Source organism: Rattus norvegicus, chromosome 17 (assembly GCF_021556685.1).
Source record: "Rattus norvegicus strain SHRSP/BbbUtx chromosome 17, alternate assembly SHRSP_T2T, whole genome shotgun sequence".
Classification (NCBI taxonomy): Eukaryota; Metazoa; Chordata; class Mammalia; order Rodentia; family Muridae; genus Rattus; species Rattus norvegicus.
This window is the reverse complement of record NC_141550.1, coordinates 51,215,575-51,238,589: the sequence shown is the minus strand read 5'-3', so window position 1 is coordinate 51,238,589 and position 23,015 is coordinate 51,215,575. Positions and strand designations below refer to the sequence as shown.

Below are 23,015 nucleotides of genomic sequence, written 5' to 3'. Positions count from 1 at the left end.
GAACATAGTGGAGCATTTGTCTTTGTTATATGTTGGAGCATCTTTTGGGTATATGCCCAGGAGTGGTATAGCTGGGTCCTCAGGTAGAATGTCCAATTTTCTGAGGAACCTTGAGACTGATTTACACTCGGCAATCCCATCAACAATGGAGGAGTGTTTCTCTTCCTCCACATTCTCGCCTGCATCTGCTGTCACCTGAGTCTTTGATCTTAATCATTCTGACTGGTGTGAGGTGGAATCTCAGGGTTGTTTTGATTTGCATTTCCCTGATGAATAAGGATGCTGAGCATTTCTTTAGGTGCTTTGAAGTCATTGGATAATCCTCTGATGAGAATTCTTTATTTAGTTCTGTACCCCATTTTTAATAGGGTTTTTTTGGTTCTTTGGAGTCTAACTTCTTGAGTTCTTTGTATATATCAGGTATTAGCCCTCTTTTAGATGTAGGATTGGTAAAGATCTTTTCCCAATCTTTTGGTTGCCATTTTGTCCTATGGACAGTGTTCTTTGCTTTACAGAAGCTTTGCAATTTTATGAGGTCCCATTTGTCAATTGATGATCTTAGAGTGTAAGCCACTGGTGTTCTGTTCAGGAAATTTCCCCTTCTGCCTATGTGTTCAAGGCTCTTACCCACTTTCTCTTCAATTAGTTCCAGTGTATCTGGTTTTATATGGAGGTCCTTGATCCACTTGGACTTGAGCTTTGTACAGGAGATAAGAATGGATCAATTTGCATTTTTCTACATTCAACCCACTTTAGATGAATTCTTTTGTAGAAGATGAAAAATGAGACTGTAATTTCAGGCTTCTATGTAGAGTACCTACTTTCACCAGGGCTACTTAATAAGTAGATTGTCTATTCGCTTTTATTAAGAACCATAGTTGTGCTGAATGGATTTATTTCTAGATCCTCTATTCTATTTCTTTGTTCTACATGTCTAATCTATGTGCTGGTACCACAGTGGGGATTTTTGTTCCTGTATTTGTCTAGAGTTTGGTTTAATATAAAGTGTTATAATTCTTTCAAAATTGCTCTTATTGCTTAGGCTACTTTGCTGTTTAATGCCTTTTGTGCTTCCATATAAATTTAATGACTTTTTTTTGCTTCTCTGAAGAATGTATCTGGAATTTTTATGGGCATTTGATTAATTTCGTGCATCGTTTTATAAACATTTATTTTGCATTTATTTTAAATGTTATGTGAATAAGTGTTTTGCCTGAATATATTTATGTGCACTTTTTGCATTCCTGGCGCCCATGAGGCCAGAAGATGACATTGGATCTCCTGGAACTGGAGTTCCATTATACCCAGGTCCTCTGAAAAAGCTGTCAGTGATTTTAACTACCTAGCCATTTCTTCAGTTCCTTAGATTACTTTTAACAATGTAGCCATTTAAACAAGATTTATTCTGCTTATCTACAAACAAAGAAAGTCTTTCCACCTTCAACTGTCTTCTCTAATTTCTTTCTTGACTGGTTTTATAGTTTTCACTACACTTTGATCTATAATTAATATTTTGATCATCTACATATTGTTTGACAATTCCTATGAAAATTTTGTTTCACTACTTTATGATTCTTGCATCTACAGTACTTGTAATGAATCCAGAGCCATATGTAAGTGTTGTACCAGGAAGCCAAACTCACAGCCCTCTCTTTATCTTTAATTTTTGAGGCAGGGTCTCAATAGATTGTCCAGACTTACTAAGAACCCACTCTTTCCTATGGTGGATTTAAATTTGTAATACTCCAGCCTGAGCCTCCTAATTAACTAAGATTATGGACAACAGTACTAGCTGAGACTTTTGTTATTTAATGTTCATGAATCCTCACAGACTCTATAATATTATTTATCCAAATTGTAGCACTCTCACTTAAGAATGAAAAAGGTAAACGACTACAGTAGTTCAGATCGAAATTGTAGCTAGCATATACTGGATTCCTGAGAATTGTAGCTTTTCTCTATAATTGTGTTTCTTTGTGAACTCAGATTTTAGCAGACAATTCATAAACTTGATACTGTGTTTTCATATAGTTCTTATTTTTTTCTGTTTTCTTTCTGTTTATTTTTGAGATTGTATTTTAATTACAATTCACTCTGCCCTTTCTTTCCTTCAAACTCTCTTATACTCTTCTCTGCTCTTCTGCAAATTTATGTCTTCTTTTGTCATTAATTGTTATTACATTCATATATGTATTGTATGTACATATATATTTCTAAGTATAACTTTTTCTGTCCATACAATAGTACTTGTATATATCTTTTCAGAGCTGATTGTTTGGAATTGGACAGTCAATTGATGTCCCTAAAGAGGACCACCTCTCTCACTCCCAGCTTAACACACTTTTCTGTAGTTCTTTGTGTAGGGTTGAGACCATGTGGGCTGTTCCCTTACCAGTTTGGTCTGTTCCTTGAGTTGATTCTTGTTCAGCTCACATGTGGGTAGTCATGTTGGTAAGACTTTTTGTGTAGAGCTTCTGGTGTTGTAGACATATTATCACAGCAAATGAACTTACCCTCTGGATCTTAGAATCTTTCTTCCCTCTCTTCTACAATGTTCCTTAAGTTATATGTGTGGGAGTCTTTTATAGATGTAATGTTTGGGATTGTGTCCCACAACTCTGCTTTTTGATTGGTTATAGTTTCTGTAATTTTTTCCAAGTGTTACAAAGAGAACTTTCCTTGATGAGGACTAAAGACTATACTTACCTGTAGGTATAAGGACAAATACTTATAGATTGTTGTTAGGAATTATGCTGGTTTAATACATTAGTAGTTGGAGACTCTGTGCAAACAAACATGACCTCACTAACCCTAAAGTAGTTATGTAGGTTTGTGTGCCGGGCATGGTATACTTCTTGTTGAGGGATCTTAAGTCCAATAAGAGAGCTTCTGGTTACTGCCAAGATACATATGCCAGTATTTTTTATAAGTGCAATGAAACATTTTATATCTCATTAAAATTTACATTTATTTTATGTATTCACATATGTGTGTGTGTGTGTGTGTGTGTGTGTGTGTGTGTGTGTGTGTGCGTGTGGTGGGTGTGTGAATGTGCACATGCCACAGCAAGCATGCAGAGAGAGAAAGACAACTAACAGAGCTGGGTGTCTTCTTCCACCATGTGTGTTTCAGAAATCAAAGTAGAGTCCTCCATTTGTCAGTAAGTTCCTTTACCTACTGAGCTATTTTGCTGTAGTTACTCTTTTGCATTTTAAATTAGTTTATAATTCTATAAATTTAGACAAATCTTAAGACTTCTAATAATTTGACTCCTAGTTTTGGAACAAGGACTAACAGTGAACACCAGAAACTGAGAACATATCCTGCCTGTGTAAAGTACAAAGGGTAAGAAGGTGTCCTAAGTAGTAGAATATTAAAATTATCAGTTAAAATACTATTTTTAATCAGCCAATAAGTTAACCAATCAAACTTTACAACACTTTGCACATATGGTTTTTACATAACTTTCTTTATTCTAATAAGCCATGACATATTACATTTTTCATTGACATGGATAAAATAATGGTTCTTGATATCAACTAATAATTGCAGCTTTTTGAACATATAAAGAAGAAACATTGGTGCTTGTGAGAACAAAAAAAAAACCACATTCCTTTGATGTAAACATTGAACAGTTTCCACACAACCGAACTCCTGGAAATTAAAAACAAAGCAATTCTTAGAATATTTTATCTAATTACTTGGAAAAAAACAGTTTGTAAACCCAATAAACTTAATAGTTTGTTATCCCAACTCACTTCATTTCCAACTGAACTCTCTTTATTTTCTGTTGGTGCTTTTCAATTATTACTACCTCCAAGAAGAACACTGTATGAGCTTATTTGTGACGAAGGTTCCAAAGTATCAGATACCACACAATTTCTATGCAATGGCTTTTTAAGGAACACAGAAGATCAGTTTATCAGGACAAATTTTAGCTTGTTTGTCATGGCACAAATGTCTGGAAAAGCTTCAGATTTTTGTAGAAGCTGTGAACACTGTGATAGCTCGGGCTGGAGCAAAGTATTTGCAGAAGGAACTAAACTCATAGTAATTCCTGCTGGTAAGTAACATTTTTCTGCTTCATTCCAGTGATAAAAAGTACATATATGGTTGTAGAAAAATAGAAATCTACTATTATCTACTGTATCTTACTACACTATTCTTAGTCATTTTTCAGGATATATTTCTAGATATGACAACAAAAACTACTTTGTAAATAGTTTTCCCTCCAGAAAACATTGAAGCTCTGTGTTTAGAATGCAAAGAGGAACTGGGAGTTATTTTGAGGATCATGTGCATTGATTATTGGGGTAAATCTTTGCTTCAAGATACTGCTGTAAAAGTTATTTTAAGTGTGAGTCCTCAAAAATTGAGTTTTGATGATGACACATATGTATTTTGAAATATAACGTAGTGCTACATTCTCCAAAATGAAATCCTTATTATTAGTTTTGATCATAATTCACAGCAAATTACAGTAGAACATGAATAAATCCATGTTTTATTTGTTTAACTTCATATTGGGTAGATTGTGATTAGTCACAATTTGTGTCACTCTGAGTCTTGAAATATTATCTGGAAGTTTTTCAGTTAGAATTTGTAGTTTTTCCAAACTACTTCTGTCCAGTGTCCACAAAAAAAAGACTATTCATGAATTTACATCTTCATTTGACTATTATTACATTTGATTTCTTTAATTTGACTTTTTATAATGACACCTTCATTGTCTAAATATTAGTAACTACTAGATTAGTAATACCTAGATACATGGTTACTGCTTTTATTTCTTTATGAAAAGAAAATTTCAATTAACTCTAAATTATATTCTAGACTTAGGACTGATCTATAAACGACAACTGTTTAAGGGAATAAATATATTAACTTCTGGAGAATCCTGGAGAAAGTAAAATAAGACTTATCAACCAAAATGAACATGACCCAAGTTTCAAGGCAGAGTATGTTCAGTCCTTAGACTCATGATTACACTTAGACTTTGTTTGAGTTTTGTCTCCACTTAATATTGACAGAGTCAATTTTTGTAATCATATAAATAGTAACAAAATATTGTCTGCTTTTTACATGTTCACAAGATAAATTTCAGATACTGTGGATTATATGCTAGTTCATCTAAGCGCTTGACCCTGGCACAAAGTTTATATTTACAGGAACTTTTCTTTGTATTCTGCAGAGTAAAGCAGAGAGAGAGATGGGAGGGCAGGTGCAACAAGCTCCAGTCTCAGAATCTTTGAAATTATTCCTGGTTTAACTGTGATGTCCAGAGAGGTCAGGCTACTGTCTGCAACTAAGGAGTCTGTGCTCTTTCTATTTTGGTATGGGAGACATAAGCAAGGAGTGGAGAGTAACTGAAGAGGCTTCAGCGCTAGAAGCACCAAGTTTTATGTTCAGAAGTTAAACTAAAACGTAGTTCAGCACCTGCATAATGAAGCTCGGCAATTTTCGAATGTGAAAACTTTCCCCTTGTAAAGTTAGAGAAGTACCTGGGGAGGTGACTTCAGGTTTGAATTCTCAGTCATTCTAAAGTCATGCACTGCAGTACCCACAGGTTTTACTAAGGTAGGGCGGAATACTGAGGCAGGGAAAGCTCTAGAGGACACAGGCCTGCAACATTGGAATATGGAATGGTAAATGGCAAAAAGATCCTGTCTGAAACAAAGTGTAATTGAGGACAGGAGTGAGGCTGTCCTCTGACTGCCTCAGGGGCATGTAAGGTGTGTGTTCCTGAATCCCCACACAGGAACTTTGCAGACCCCCTTATACATATACCATATTCACAGAGAGCAAAAGAAAATTGAAGAAAAGATTTCAAAGCATATATTCTTTGGAAGGAAAGTAGGTTTTGAGTGGACGTTATTTCTAACATTTATTTTGAGAAATGCAAAGAAGTGGCCCTAAAGTGAGCCCACCTACACTAGCACTAAATCATAACATTTGACTTCACATGTACATCAGGACTCAGCCTGTGAGGTCAGGCAGACAGCAGTGTCCTGAAATGTCTTTGAGAACCAGCCTTGTGATACTTCTTCACTCAGTTTTCAAGAAAGAGCCAAGCCACCAGGTGAAGAATAGTTCGGTGTGAGCTGACTGAAGCCAAGTACCAGAACTTTCGATAAAAGATGCAATCTCATGTGTTACAGTGCCGATTGGGAGCACAGCCTGTTTTGGACAGCAGAGACGCAGTGTTCATGCACTGCTACGCACTCTAGACAACTGTATCTCCTTTTGCTATCCTGAGAGCGCCAGGCTTCGTGTGATGGTAGATTTGGGAACCCCGGTATATTATTGCAAAGTAGACTGTAGCTTGGTGGGTAAAGAAACACCATTTCTCTCCTTATTTGACCTAGATTTAATTACAATCCACAACCTCCAATTCTATGATTAATAGCAAAGCTTTTACCCATGAATAACAATGTTTTATTCAAGCACAAGTCATAGAAAATAAATTGTTATTATTAGCAGTCATGTTGACAACAGTAATAACCTCTACATTTTTATTCCTCTTAATTAATTTTCTCATCTTGTTTCATTTTCATTTCATTGATGTACTGAGGTTGAATTGGTTTACAATAAAATGTATGTTTTGTAAAAAAAATAAAGCAGCTAAAACTTAGAAGTTTTTCAGCTTACTCGGTGAACTTATGAATCAGTTAGGTCAGGATCAAATTTCTATTCTTGTAAGAATTCCAGACAATCATGTCTCTGGAATGTGAAGAATCAGGGACATTAACTAATATATTAGTTTTGATATAATTTGAATCGCTGTGGTCTTCCTTCATCTTCGGTGTAGGAATGGAATGGGCCATCATGGGTGGTTACTGAACGGATGTATTTTAAAGATAGTTGGGGGAAGGCAAAGTTGGCTATGGTGAGGTGAGGGTGATAATGTTTAGAAAGAAGAGGGCTGTGAGATGGACTTTCTGAAACACTTTCCAGAGATTTCAATCAGAAATGCTGTAAGAGCACTGTGCAAACATCTGCAAAATGTTTGCAGACATCTGGACTTCCTTTAAACATTCATGTCATGTATGGAAGTTCGTATTAAATCATTTGACATTGACATAAGATTTATTGCTATAATCAAGATGTTGATAGACTCAATAGACAGGCACCTTCCCTTTTCTCCTTTTCAAGTGCACTCTGAACAAGTCAGTGCTTTGAACTCAGATATGGAACTCTGACTTCTCCACTCACTCCCATAGGACATGGAAACTTTGTGCTCAGTCCCTAGTAAGACAGATGAGGACATGAGAACAGCACGATCAAAGGTGATGTTGTGAATAAAGCAATGGGCACGTTGTCCAAAGCACAGCAGACACATGGCGGGATAATTCCATTACATAATTGGCTGTATACAGTTACAAAGAAGAAATAAAAACTACTTACTGACATCGATTTCCCTGAGCTATAGAAATGCAGAGCTCATTGTACAGTCAGCTAAATTAACAGTGGGTTGCACTAAATGACATAGCCAGAGAACAAAGTAACAGGGTGACAGGGAAGCATGTTAGAAATGATATGAGAACTTCCTCTGTACATTGACCATAAAAGCAACTTGGTCTCCTTACCCTCCCATCTATCCACCCAGCATGAATCATGATTCGCTATGAGAAAATATAGGTATGTAAAGAAATAAATTGTTCTTAACCATTTGTGTTTATGTAATATTAGTTTTTGCATATATCCATTAAGGAATTTTATTTAGCGATTAAAAGAAAACACATGTGCCACATTTTCTCTATCATAATGTACTTCTTAGTGTGGAGTATTCATGGAGGCTGTTGCACCTGTTCCTGAGCCCCAAAATACCACCAAGGGGCCCATACTTATGTAATCACAGTAGGTTCTTTTTGTTCAAGCTCAAGCATGATGCAGCAGGACACAAACATGAAGCCCCAAGCCTAGTTTCAGACAAGCATTTATGGAGGTGAGCAAACAAGCCAGAAGGTTTCTGGCCTGGCACACGTCTGATTAGGGGGTTATTATGAAATTTTGTTGCCCTTTAAAATAATTGGCTGGTGTTGGGAACCAAACTATAAACTTAACTTTTGCTTTCCTCCTTATTGGTGGTTGTTAGAAAGTGAAGTACCAAGAGCAGGGTTGTAGAGACTAACCTGGAAACTAGTGCTAGGCACGGGCCTGTTGGTTAACTCCAGTTCATTCTTGGCTCAGGTTCTCAAAGATGGAGTCTGTGAACCTCTGGTCCCTCAGAGGCCACAACTAGAAATGAACCATGGGCGGTGGCGCATTAAGGCAGGGAGCTCAGTGCAACATAGATGAAAATACAGAAGTGGGGCACTGGGGCAGATCGTGGATGGGAACAAAACAGAAGAGAAGGTTGAAAACAATGGATAAAAAGAATCCATAGGGAACCACCATCTTACAACCCAGAAATGAAAAATGAAAGTGAGCAAGGGGATAAAGGAGAGAAGAAGGAAAGATGTGGGTTACTTAAAACTAAGATATATGAGAAAGCCATATGGAAATCACAAGTTTGAAGGAAAGATAAATTTAAAACACAGCTTAGAATGAAAAATAATTTTAAACATTGGTACCCTTCATGGGTAGAATGCTGTTTTCAGAAGACGTGTTTTGTTGGACATGTAATATTATTTTGAGTGACTGGATTTAGTGGTGTGTGTCTGATTTAATCTGTAATTTTAGCACTTGGGAGGCTCATGCAGAAGAACGAGTAGCTCAGGCAGTCCACGGGTATATCACAAGTTTAATTCTCACCTGAACTCCATGAGACTCTATCTCAATGACAGTACCTGCTATCATTTTTATCTTTATTAACTTTCTATTTTCCCTTACAGACAAAAGTTTTAATGCAGACATTTCCCCCAATCCCACCATTTTTCTTCCTTCTTCTGCTGAAACAAATCTCCACAAGACTGGGACATACCTTTGCCTCCTTGAAAAGTTTTTCCGCGATGTCATAAGGGTGTATTGGAAAGAAAAGGACAGCAATGCGGTCCTGGACTCCCAGGAAGGGGAGACGCTGAAGACTAACGATACATACATGAAGTTTAGCTGGCTTACTGTGCCTGAAGGGTCAATGGGTAAGGAGCACAGATGTATTGTCAAACACGAGAACAACAAAGGAGGAGCAGACCAAGAGATTTTCTTTCCTTCAATAAAGAAAGGTATGTGCATATATACTCTGAAATGTAGTCTTCTAGAAAATGTTTGAAAATACCCAATCCTTTTCTATAATGTATCAATAAAATTAATGTGACATTTAATGGGGTCATTGCATTTATTTTACTGTGATACTAAGCTGGCAGAGGCTTTGGAGAAAAGTTGAAATTTTTTGCTAAAACTTTCTAGGCCGTAGTGTCATTATCCAAAATATCCACATCTAATGATACACACCCCCATCTCTCTCTCTCTCTGGAATTGTTAATTGAATTAAAAATAAATGATGCATTAAAACAACACGCAACTGAGTGCATGATAAATGCGAACCTTGAGGTTCCACCTTGGATGCCATAATTAGGAATGCTCAGCCACGCAAGCAAAGCCGTTTAATCTCACTGTGTACAAAGTTCAATCTCCAGAACCTGATGCCATAGAAGTGGATGCCTTAGCTAACCAAATATTCAGATGAGAGACTCAAAGCCTGTTACAAAATGCAGTGGACCTAGCAACCTTGACACGTTCAGAATTGTATTGCTATGTATATCACTGTCAGAGAGAACATTTATTAAAGATGGAGTGAGGATACTGGATGGATGCAAGCATGGTGATGTCTTCATGATTAATGCATCTCTTGCCATCTCTGCATTTTGGAAAGCCCTTTCTGTGATAGCACAGGTAGGGCTGTGTGGGGTAGACCAGGATTAGTCAGTGTCCCAACATGGAGGGGGTTGTACAGTGAACAATGCATACTCTGTCAAAATTACTCAGAATAACTCAGATGCAAGATCCCACGGAATTCCCTTAATTCAGTGCGGTACACAGATGCACAACCAGGCAGAGGGCCTGATAGACTTGTAATTCGCTGTATGCCACAACTGCTCGTAATGAACAATAGTCCCGAGGCTCCAGGAGCTTGAACCTGCGAGCAATAAACAGATATGAAATGTGTGAGCTTCTCGCTGTTCACTGTCTGCATTTCTCCTCTGAAATCCCAGTTTCTTCAATGGTCAGTGAACTCTGAATAGTTGCTTTGGGAGGATCCTTGTTTTGGAAAGATGTGGCTGCTCTTCTATGAAGATTGTTTTAGACACTCTATTATATCTTTTAGGGTAAAAATGGAAAAAGAACTCTTTTGAATTTCTACTTCTCTGTATACAGAAATATAGCATGTGAATGACATAACTGAGTTACATATAATGATACTAATTTCTATAACTAAATATCTTATTATTTAACTATGAGGCTCATGTTTTAATACACTTCTGTCTATGTGAAGACACATAAGTATTCATTTATATGTAGGTATATGCATATTCACAAGCACACAGAGAACTGTCAAACAATGTGCATGTTAATGAACAAATTCTTATTGCTATTTCTTGTAGTTGCTGTGAGTACCCAGCCTACAACTTGCTGGCAAGATAAAAACGGTAGGTTTCAGTATATGTTTGCTTTTGTGTCACATTACAGTGCTTTCTCTTTTGAGTATAACAGTACTGAGCTGCCATGAGTTAATGTAAAAGTATCTGAATGTCTGCATGTTACAGAATAGACTGATATTTACAATTAGTGTGTCACTACACGGACATCACAGCAACATAGTGAACTGCCAATTCAAGCATAAGTGAATTAAAGACGGGTATAGCCTAACCTATATTAACAGAGAAATTCATTTACCCATGTGTCTCTTATTTTTAGTCACCAAAGAAAGCATGATAAAAACTAAGCTTAGGTTTTTAAAGTCATCTAGTTACTCACTCGCTTTGGGCACTGATGGGTTTAGACGAACTGCTTTCCAAGTTCAATCTCCGTATACGTGGTTCTTTTGAGGATGAGGAGAGATGCTACTCATTGTAAGTCATCAGAGTTAGTACCTACTGCCTCCTCTTTGCTAACACCCTATGCCACTGAAAGGGCAGATGGAGCTAATTTAAAGAACTCTTTCAGATGTGCTGCAGCTCCAGTTCACGGGCACCTCTGCCTACTATACTTACCTGCTCCTGCTCCTCAAGAGCGTGCTCTACTTGGCCATCATCAGCTTCTTTCTGCTTAGAAGAACAGCTGCCTGTGGCAATAAGAAGAGCTCCTAAGGAAATAAACGGTGGACCAGCAAGTCCGTTGATTTTTATCCTTACTGTCATAAAGGTGACTTATGGGGGTCCAGCTGCCTTCTCTTGCTGGCTTTGACTTCTGTAAAGTCACATGCACATCATTCTGTTATTGTGCAAACATTTTTCTCACATTTGTAAGCAATTTTAGCAATTTCTCTCTAACTGAGCTCACCTTCCTGATTCCATCCTCTCCAGCAGTCCCCTCCCCCAGAAGCCCAAAGTATCAAAGCTCTGGTACACATAGGCTGCAGGATTTACCCACGGCATTTGTTGCTCTTGAACTAGTCAACTCTCTGAAAGCCTCCTCTCTAGACAACCTGAAGAGTCTTCTTTATTGTTGGATTCTGTGCCTTGTATTTCATATTAGAGACAATAAATATTTTTTAAAAATCAGAAGTCTACTTTTGTCAGTCTTTATTTTCATTTAGTAATGTTGAAAGTTGTGGTATGAAACAACATGACAATTGTCATGGCATTTTGGTGACAGTTGGTAACAAGACTCTAAAAACACATTCCTAAGCTTGGTTCAGACTCTGTGGTAATGACATTTTTTAGGACAGTGGGTATAGGAGGAGCTGTAGGCAATTAAAATCACCGTATCTGCTCTTAAAGGCTATCAGATTTTGAATTCATTTGGTTTTGCCATTTTTGAGGCAATGAACAAATGTCTAACTTGACTCATACTCTCTGGGCTCAGCTTTGTGCCTGTATTTCACGGTAGTATGATTTCTGATCCTCAGACTGTCTCCTGAATGCTACCAGAACTCTAGAGAGGAAAAGGCGATGGAGTGAAACCTCAGGTTCCAGACTCCCTGCAGCACAGCACAGCTTCCCTCTGTAAGATGAACAGTCAGTGTTCTGTCTCCTAGAACTGTGTATGCTTAGCAAGTTAGTAACAGCAAGTGCAAACAAGTCCTGGAGAGTCCTGTTATAGGCCCTTGATTATAGCTTAAAAAGAATAGATCACACATACACACACACACACACACACACACACACACACACGTGACTTCCATTCTTCTCCATGGGAAGCATGGGAAAGCACTATAGTACTGTATCCTGTACTACACATCAAGCAACCCCTGATCCTCTAACAGTCCTCTGAGATATATAACATTTATGGGCCACAGTTCACAGATTAGAGAGTTGATCTCACAACCGAGATTGTTTGTTTGAAGAAGCACTCATAATTGAAAGTCAGATTTCTCTGATCTCCACTGGGGAGAGGGGAGACAGAAGGACACAGGGTGTGTGCACATTGATGTACCCAATATTTTATCTTTTAGTGATAGTCAATCAAAAAACACACAAAATACTAAGACATCCATTGCTTCCTTAGGATAGTGATGATTTCCTTAAAGATTTATGAGTTCATCTGTTTATTACTCATGTTTACTCTATGCCACTGGCTTGTCATTCTTATCCCCATCCTTCGACTATCTATTGTAGAAAATAACTGTAATTGTGCCACTTGATGTAAGTGGTAGTCACACTACTTTCCACAGAACATTTTTTTTGGTTTAAAACTGCTCTTCCAGAGAAAGCAATAATAAAGTAGGCTATGAGCCGCAGACACAGTAGAATCCTTCATAGTAGTGTTGGGTAGATGTGAGTAGCATCCTGAGACTCAGGTTCCATCAATAGACTGAATCAGTTGAAGAAGATTATGGGAATCTGGGTAATTTATGATGCAAAAAGGCTGTTATGCAACCTCCTGGGTCCATGACTTTTATGTCAACACAACAGCAATATGCAGGTAACCACCACATAATTCGTTGGGAGAACACTGAACATGAAGCCACATTTCACAGAATTCTGGCTACTTCATTTGGCTTTTCTTAGATATATCAACTTCTCTTTTAGAATGACAAAATTTTTACATGTTACAAAATCCTATGTAATGTCTGAGTACATACATATATTGAGTATTCTTTAAATAGGGGTAAGCATTGTTCCCTAAAACATCCATTCATCATCTCTATGCCATGAGGCCATTCAAAATCTTTTCTACTGATTTTGAATGCACATCATATTATTAGTTAATATTTTAGTATGCATCTTTAGAATAATTCATAAATTAAGTGATTTCAGGTTTACATTCAAAGTTCCAAAGAGAACACTTGATATCTGGATGAAGTAATGGTGGACATTATTGGTGTGGTATTTTCCAGGGTAGTGGGTTATGCATTATCTGAGGTATATATCACAAATGAGCAGTGAGATGCACAGAATTTCTGTGTTGTGTACACGGAACCTTTGGCAAGGGGTACTGTGAAATCTCCTGAAGCCCCATGGGATCTGACCCTCAGCTGGTTTGTGTCAGCATCTCTGCTCTTATCTAGTATAGTGTAGGTTTGTAAAATGGAAACAATCTATTCTTCAAGCAAACCTCCTTTTGCCATTGTGCTAAAAATGGATGAAAAAAGTGACCTCTTTATTAACATTTTTAAACTTAAAATGTGGGGTTTTGCACAATCAATTCCAGTTTCTGTGAAGTGAAACTAAGTTTACTATGGAAAAGCAACAATAATATTCAGGCTTAAGATGATGAAATATCTCCTCATCACCACACAATCAAATGTACATGCTGACTAGGATGTGAAAAAAGGGAGAAGAGACTGCACTCTGCACACATCTCTGACGCCAGAGGAAAACACCAAATGCCATCTGGAACCCTGGTACACGGAAGCTCCCGGAAAGGGCAGCGCAGATCTTCCTGGTTGCTGCCGCCGGAGAGAGCTCGTAGGCAGCACCCCACGAGCAAACTTGAGCCTCGGGAACACAGGTAAGACCAACTTTTCTGCTGCAAGAGAACTGCCTGGTGAACTGAGGACACACAGAGGCAAAATTCCTCTAGGACCAGGCACTTTCGGTGTTTACCGGGAGTCCCAAACCCGCGGATCCCGGCCTGCAGCAGCTCTCTGCTCCCACACCCTGTGGGAGAGAGACCTCACCGCCTGGGCAGGTGGGCACACCTGAGGCTACAGAGCAGAAGAGACCACCAACTGTGCCCACCCCTGCCCACATCCCTGGCCCAAGAGGAAACTGTATAAGGCCTCTGGGTTCCCGTGGGGGAGGGCCCAGGAGCTGCAGGACCCCTGCGCCTGAGACACCACAGGAACCAGAAGGGACCGACTGGATAAAAAGTTCTCTGCACCGAAATCCCATGGGAGGGAGAGCTAAAACCTCCCTTCAGAGAGGCAGACATGCCTGGGAAACCAGAAGAGACTGCACTCTCCACACATCTCTGACGCCAGAGGAAAACACCAAACGCCATCTGGAACCCTGGTGCACAGAGGCTCCCGGAAATGGCGGCACAGATCCTACTGGTTGCTGCCACTGCGGAGAGCTGGTAGGCAGCACCCCACAAGCAAACTTGAGCCTCTGGACCAGAGGTAAGACCAACTTTTCTGCTGCAAGTGACCTGCCTGGTGAACACCAGACACAGGCCCACAGGAACAGCTGAAGACCTGTAGATAGGAAAAACTACATGCCCGAAAGCAGAACACTCTGTCCCCATAACTGGCTGAAAGAAAACAGGAAAACAGGTCTACAGCACTCCTGACACACAGACTTATAGGACAGTCTAGCCACTGTCAGAAATAGCAGAACAAAGTAACACTAGAGATAATCTGATGGCGAGAGGCAAGCGCAGGAACCCAAGCAACAGAAACCAAGACTACATGGCACCATCGGAGCCCAATTCTCCCATCAAAACAAACATGGAATATCCAAACACTCCAGAAAAGCAAAATCTAGTTTCAAAATCATATTTGATCATGATACTGGAGGACTTCAAGAAAGACGTGAAAAACTCCCTTAGAGAACAAGTAGAAGCCTCCAGAGAGGAATCGCAAAAATCCCTGAAAGAATTCCAGGAAATCATAAACAAACAAGTAGAAAGCCATAGAGAGGAGACAAAAAAATACCTGAAAGAATTCCAGGAAAACATAAATAAACAAGTAGAAGCCCATAGAGAGGAGAGACAAAAATCCCTGAAAGAATTCCAGGAAAACACAATCAAACAGTTGAAGGAATTAAAAATGGAAATAGAAGCAATCAAGAAAGAACACATGGAAACAACCCTGGATATAGAAAAGCAAAGGAAGAGACAAGGAGCTGTAGATGCGAGCTTCACCAACAGAATACAAGAAATGGAAGAGAGAATCTCAGGAGAAGAAGATTCCATAGAAATCATTGACTCAACTGTCAAAGATAATGTAAAGCAGAAAAAGCTACTGGTCCAAAACATACAGGAAATCCAGGACTCAATGAGAAGATCAAACGTAAGGATAATAGGTATAGAAGAGAGTGAAGACTCCCAGCTCAAAGGACCAGTAAATATCTTCAACAAAATCATAGAAAAAAACTTCCCTAACCTAAAAAAAGAGAAACCCATAGGCATACAAGAAGCCTACAGAACTCCAAATAGATTGGACCAGAAAAAAAACGCGTCCTGTCACATAATAGTCAAAACACCAAACGCACAAAATAAAGAAAGAATATTAAAAGCAGTAAGGGAAACAGGTCAAGTAACATATAAAGGCAGACCTATCAGAATTACACCAGACTTTTTGCCAGAAACTATGAAAGCCAGAAGATCCTGGACAGATGTCATACAGACCCTAAGAGAACACAAATGCCAGCCTAGGTTACTCTATCCTGCAAAACACTCAATTAACATAGATGGAGAAACCAAGATATTCCATGACAAAACCAAATTTACACAACATCTTTCTACAAATGCAGCACTACAAAGGATAATAAATGGTAAAGCCCAACATAAGGAGGCAAGCTATACCCTAGAAGAAGCAAGAAACTAATCGTCTTGGCAACAAAACAAAGAGAAGAAAAGCACACAAACATAACCTCACATCCAAATATGAATATAACAGGAAGCAATAATCACTATTCCTTAATATCTCTCAACATCAATGGCCTCAACTCTCCAATAAAAAAACATAGATTAACAAACTGGATACGCAACGAGGGGCCTGAATTCTGCTACCTACAGGAAATACACCTCAGAGACAAAGACAGACACTACCTCAGAGTGAAAGACTGGAAAACAACTTTCCAAGCAAATGGTCTGAAGAAGCAAGCTGGAGTAGCCATTCTAATATCAAATAAAATCAATTTTCAACTAAAAGTCATCAAAAAAGATAAGGAAGGACACTTCATATTCATAAAAGGAAAAATCCACCAAGATGAACTCTCAGTCCTAAATATCTCTGCCCCAAATACAGGGGCACCTACATACGTAAAAGAAACCTTACTAAAGCTCAAAACACACATTGCACCTCACACAATAATAGTAGGAGATTTCAACACCCCACTCTCATCAATGGACAGATCATGGAAACAGAAATTAAACAGAGACGTAGACAGACTAAGAGAAATCATGACCCAAATGGACTTAACAGATATTTATAGAACATTCTATCCTAAAGCAAAAGGATCTACCTTCTTCTCAGCTCCTCATGGTACTTTCTCCATAATTGACCATATAATTGGTCAAAAAACGGGCTTCAACAGGTACAGAAAGATAGACATAATCCCATGCGTTCTATCAGACCACCACGGCCTAAAACTGGTCTTCAATAACAATAAGGGAAGAATGCCCACATATACGTGGAAATTGAACAATGCTCTACTCAATGATAACCTGGTCAAGGAAGAAATAAAGAAAGAAATTAAAGACTTTTTAGAATTTAATGACAATGAAGGTACAAGATACCCAAACTTATGCGACACAATGAAAGCTGTACTAAGAGGAAAACTCATAGCGCTGAGTGCCTGCAGAAAGAAACAGGAAGGAGCATATGTCAGCAACTTGACAGCACACCTAAAAGCTCTAGAACAAAAAGAAGCAAATATACCCATGAGGAGTAGAAGGCAGGAAATAATCAAACTCAGAGCTGAAATCAACCAAGTAGAAACAAAAAGGACCATAGAAAGAATCAACAGAACCAAAAGTTGGTTGTTTGAGAAAATCAAACAAGATAGATAAACCCTTAGCCAGACTAATGAGAGGACCCAGAGAGTGTGTCCAAATTAACAAAATCAGAAATGAAAAGGGAGACATAACTACAGATTCAGAGGAAATTAAAAAAATCATCAGATCTTAATATAAAAGCCTATATTCAACAAAACTTGAAAATCTTCAGGAAATGGACAATTTCCTAGACAGATACCGGGTACCGAAGTTAAATCAGGAAGAGATAAACCAGTTAAACAACCTCATAACTCCTAAGGAAATAGAAGCAGTCATTAAAGGTCTCCCGCCAAAAAGAGCCCAGGTCCAGATGGGTTTAGTGCAGAATTCTATCAGACCTTCATAGAAGACCTCATACCAATATTATCCAAACTATTCCACAAAATTGAAACAGATGGAGCACTACCAAATTCCTTCTATGAAGCCACAATTACTCTTATACCTAAACCACACAAAGACCCAACATAGAAAGAGAACTTCAGACCAATTCCCGTTATGAATATCGAGGCAAAAATACTCAATAAATTTCTGGCAAACCGAATCCAAGAGAACATCAAAACAATCATCCACCATGATCAAGTAGGCTTCATCCCAGGCATGCAGGGATGGTTTAATATACGGAAAACCATCAATGTGATCCATAATATAAACAAACTGGAAGAACAGAACCACATGATCATTTCATTAGATGCTGAGAAAGCATTTGACAAAATTCAACACCCTTCATGATAAAAGTCCTGGAAAGAATAGGACTTCAAGGCCCATACCTGAACATAGTAAAAGCCATATACAGCAAAACAGTTGCTAACATTAAACTAAATGGAGAGAAACTTGAAGCAATCCCACTAAAAACAGGGAGTAGACAAGGCTGCCCACTCTCTCCCAACTTATTCAATATAGTTCTTGAAGTGCTAGCCAGAGCAATCAGACAACAAAAGGAGATCCAGGGGATACAGATCGGAAAAGAAGAAGTCAAAATATCACTATTTGCAGATGATATGATAGTATATTTAAGGGATCCCAAAAGTTCCACCAGAGAACTACTAAAGCTGATAAAAAACTTCAGCAAAGTGGCTGGGTATAAAATTAACTCAAATAAATCAGTAGCCTTCCTCTACACAAAAGAGAAACAAGCCGAGAAAGAAATTAGGGAAACGACACCCTTCATAATAGACCCAAATAATATAAAGTACCTTGGTGTGACTTTAACCAAGCAAGTAAAAGATTTGTACAATAAGAACTTCAAGACTCTGAAGAAAGAAATTGAAGAAGACCTCAGAAGATGGAAAGATCTCCCATGCACATGGATTGGCAGGATTAATGTAGTAAAAATGGCCATTTACCAAAAGCGATCTTCAGATTCAATGCAATCCCCATCAAAATACCAATCCAATTCTTCAAAGAGTTAGGCAGAACAATTTGCAAATTCATCTGGAATACCAAAAAACCCAGTATAGGTAAAAATATCCTCAACAATAAAAGGACTTCATGGGGAATCACTATCCCTGAATCAAGCAGTATTACAGAGCAATAGTGATAAAAACTCCATGGTATTGGTACAGCGACAGAGAGATAGACCAATGGAATAGAATTGAAGACCCAGAAATGAACCCACACACCTATGGGCACTTAATTTTTGACAAAGGATCCAAAACCATCAAATGGAAAAAAGATAGCATTTTTAGCAAATGGTGCTGGTTCAAATCGAGGTGAACTTGCAGAAGAATGCAGATCGATTCATGCTTATCACCCTGTACAAAGCTTAAGTCCAAGTGGATCAAAGTCCTTCACATCAAACCAGATACACTCAAACTAATAGAAGAAAAACTAGGGAAGCATCTGGAACACATGGGCACTGGAATAAATTTCCTGAACAAAACACCAATGGCTTATGCTCTAAGATCAAAAATTGACAAATGGGATCTCATAAAACTGCAAAGCTTCTGTAAGGCAAAGGACACTGTGGTTAGGACAAAACGGCAACCAACAGATTGGGAAAAGATCTTTACCAATCCTACAACAGATAGAGGCCTTATATCCAAAATATACAAAGACTCAAGAAGTTAGACCGCAGGGAGACAAATAACCCTATTAAAAATGGGGTTCAGAGCTAAGCAAAGAATTCACAGCTGAGGAATGCCGAATGGCTGAGAAACACCTAAAGAAATGTTCAATGTCTTTAGTCATAAGGGAAATGCAAATCAAAACAACCCTGAGATTTCACCTCACACCAGTGAGAATGGCTAAGATCAAAAACTCAGGTGACAGCAGATGCTGGCGAGGATGTGGAGAAAGAGGAACACTCCTCCATTGTTGGTGGGATTGCAGACTGGTACAACCATTCTGGAAATCAGTCTGGAGGTTCCTCAGAAAATTGGACATTGAACTGCCTGAGGATCCAGCTAAACCTCTCTTGGGCATATACCCAAAAGATGCCCCAACATATAAAAAAGACACGTGCTCTACTATGTTCATCGCAGCCTTATTTATAATAGCCGGAAGCTGGAAAGAACCCAGATGCCCTTCAACAGAGGAATGGATACAGAAAATGTGGTACATCTACACAATGGAATATTACTCAGCTATCAAAAACAATGACTTCATGTAATTCGTAGGCAAATGGTCGGAACTGGAAAATATCATCCTGAGTGAGGTAACCCAATCACAGGAAAACACACATGGTATGCACTCATTGATAAGTGGCTATTAGCCCAAATGCTTGAATTACCCTAGTTGCCTAGAACAAATGAAACTCAAGATGGATGATCAAAATGTGAATGCTTCACTCCTTCTTTAAAAGGGGAACAAGAATACCCTTGGCAGGGAATAGAGAGGCAAAGATTAAAACAGACACAAAAGGAACACCCGTTCAGAGCCTGCCTCAAATGTGGCCCATGCATATACAGTCATCCAATTAGACAAGATGGATGAAGCAAAGAAGCAGGCCGACAGGAGCCGGATGTAGATCTCTCCAGAGAGACACAGCCAGAATACTGCAAACACAGAGGCGTATGCCAGCAGCAAACCACTGAATTGAGAATAGGAGCCCTGGTGAAGGAATCAGAGAAAGAAATGAAAGAGTTTGAAGGGGCTCGATACCCCATATGTACAACAATGCCAAGCAACCAGAGCTTCCAGGGACTAAGCCACTACCTAAAGACTATACATGGACTGACCCTGGACTCTGACTTCATAGGTAGAAATTAATATCCTAGTAAGAGCACCAGTGGAAGGGGAAGTCCTGGGTCCTGCTAAGACCGAACCCCCAGTGAACTAGATTGTTGGGGGGAGGGCGGCAAGGGGGGGAGGATGGGGAGGGGAACACCCATACAGAAGGGGAGGGGGGAGGGGATGTTTGCCTCGAAACCGGGAAAGGGAATAACACTTGAAATGTATATAAGAAATACTTAATTTAATAAAAAAAACAAAAAGAAAAGAAAGAAAAAAGGGGCACACGAACACTCCTCCATTGCTGACGAGACTGCAAACTTGTTCAACTGCTCTGAAAATCAATCTGGCAGTTTGTCAGAAAGTTGGAAATAGTTCTACCTGAAGACCCAACTATTGGGTATATACCCCAAAGATGCTCCTCAATATCACAAGGACATTTTGCTCCACTATGTTTATCTATGCCTTATCTGTAACAGTCAGAAACTGGAAGCAACCCACATGTCCCTCAGTGGAATAATGGATACAGAGAATGTGGTTCGTTTGCACAATGGAATACTATACACCTATTAAAAACAAGGAAATCATTAATTTTGCGGGCATAGCACAACGAGGGAGGGAGAGTGAGAGAGAAGAGAAAGGGAATGCAGAGGTAGAATCAGATATGGGGAGAGACAGGAGAAAGGCCCAGAAGTCCAGGAGAATGAATGGAAATCTCCAGGTGAGGGGCTAGGGGGGCGGGGTTGTCTCTAGAAGTGCCAGAGACCTGGGTGGGCAGGCTCCCAGGAGTCAATGTGAGTGACCTTAGCCAAGATGCCTCGCAGTGAGGACATGGAACCTGAAGAGGCCACTTCTTGTAGGATCCTCAGGGGAGGGTAAAGACATCAATTTATCCACAAGGCTTTCAACCCAAAATTTGTCCTGTCAAAAAGAAATACAGGGACAAAGATGATCAGAGACTGGAGGAATAGCCAATCAAAATCTGGCCTAACTTGGTGGGCCCAACCCATCCCATGGACAAGCACCAATCCCTGACATTATTAATGATACTCCGTTATGTTTTCTGATGGGAATCTAGCATGGCTGTTCTTTGAGAGGCTCTACCTAGTAGCTGACAGATGCAGATACCCACAGGCATACATTGGATGGAGCTTGGGAACCCCTATGGAAGAGTATGGGGAAGGACTGAAGGCACAAAAGGGGATAGGAACACCAAAGGAAGAATAACAAAGTCAACTAACCTTGACACCTGGGACTTCTCAGAGAATGAGCCACCAACCAAAGGGCATACAGGGGCTGGCACATATGTAGCAGATGTGCAGTTAGTCTCCATGTGAGTCTCCCCTAAAGCTATACCCTGTCTGCAGTATCCATTTCCCAACAGGGCTGCCTTGTCTGGACTTTGATGGAGTGGATGTGTCCTCGTCCTGAAGAGACTTGATGCACCGGGGTGGAGGGATACCCAGGGAGGTCCCACTTTTGCAGAGGAGGAAGGAGGGGTGGAGAGGCAGTCTGTGAGGAAGGACTGAGAGGGTATGCAGTATTTAGGTTGTAAATAAATACACAGATACATGCACACATCCTTACATAAAAATATGCACAGAAAAATTCTTAATAATAAAAAAATGAAGTTGAATTTAGATCTACTGCCTGTTGCTCCTGAACTGACCAGACCTCTCCTGCTCCCAGACTCGAAACAGAGCTGTGACTAGGTCTGCACTAGGAGACAGATGCCATGACTGGGAACTGACAATCAGAAGGAGCCTCCTGTGGCTGATATCATTGGTCAGTAGCACCAGGCCTGGTCTTTCATGATATCAAACCTCTTAGCACTCTCCTCCTGGAGTCCACCTGGGCAGCCCAGAGACCCAGTAGTAAATGCTGGGGGCAGAGAGATGGAAAGACTCTACTGTGGCTCAAAGCAGTTTTACTTTCTCAAGCTTCTTTTGGTTATCTGCTCTGTCTGTGTGGTTGCTTCCTAGAAAACGGTTTAAGTCAAACCTCCTCTGTTTGGGGCAGCACAAAATGTGGCTAAGGCATTAGAAGACAACACAGGAGCAGTTAAACCACAGCCAGTTCTTTCTTGCTTTCAAAAGATCATGGCTATTAGAGAGAAAACTTCCTGTTGCGGAAGTGGTCCTGTGCTAATGGAGGCTGGGCTTGCCACGATTGCTGTTTACCATGCCTAGCTCCAGGGACTGGAATCTGATTCTCAGAACTGTGTAGACGCTAGACCCAAGAAAGGAGCAGAGAAGGAGAGATGTATCCCCAATATTATTTTAACATTCCATCAAATGTCTTTTCTCTAGTACTTGTTATAAATATACAAGTAGCTTTTTGCCTCACTTTCGAAGTGGATAAAAAGGAACAAGGCTGCATCCTGAGCAAAATAGCATAGGACAATGCAAGTGTGGGCAAGAACCATGTGCTAGAGGAAGTCACAGAAACAGGTAACCAAGGACAGCTGTGCTATGTGCCATTCACTGAATAGCATCGACACTGGGAGGAAAATGTATCAGATCCTCTGAGAAAGGCTTAGGTGAAGATACTAACAGAAGTATCAGGTATGCAACAGACTAGAA

General features: G+C 39.5%; 1 gene segment (V, D, J or C); it reads left to right on the top strand.

Moving 5' to 3' along the window:
* The first annotated feature begins 3,562 nt into the window (after nt 1–3,562).
* On the top strand, nt 3,563–11,660 carry LOC148000170 (T-cell receptor gamma chain C region C7.5-like). The segment is given in 4 exon segments: nt 3,563–4,063; nt 8,835–9,164; nt 10,545–10,589; nt 11,107–11,660. Coding segments are annotated over 4 exon segments (633 nt in total).
* The last annotated feature ends 11,355 nt before the right edge of the window (nt 11,661–23,015 follow it).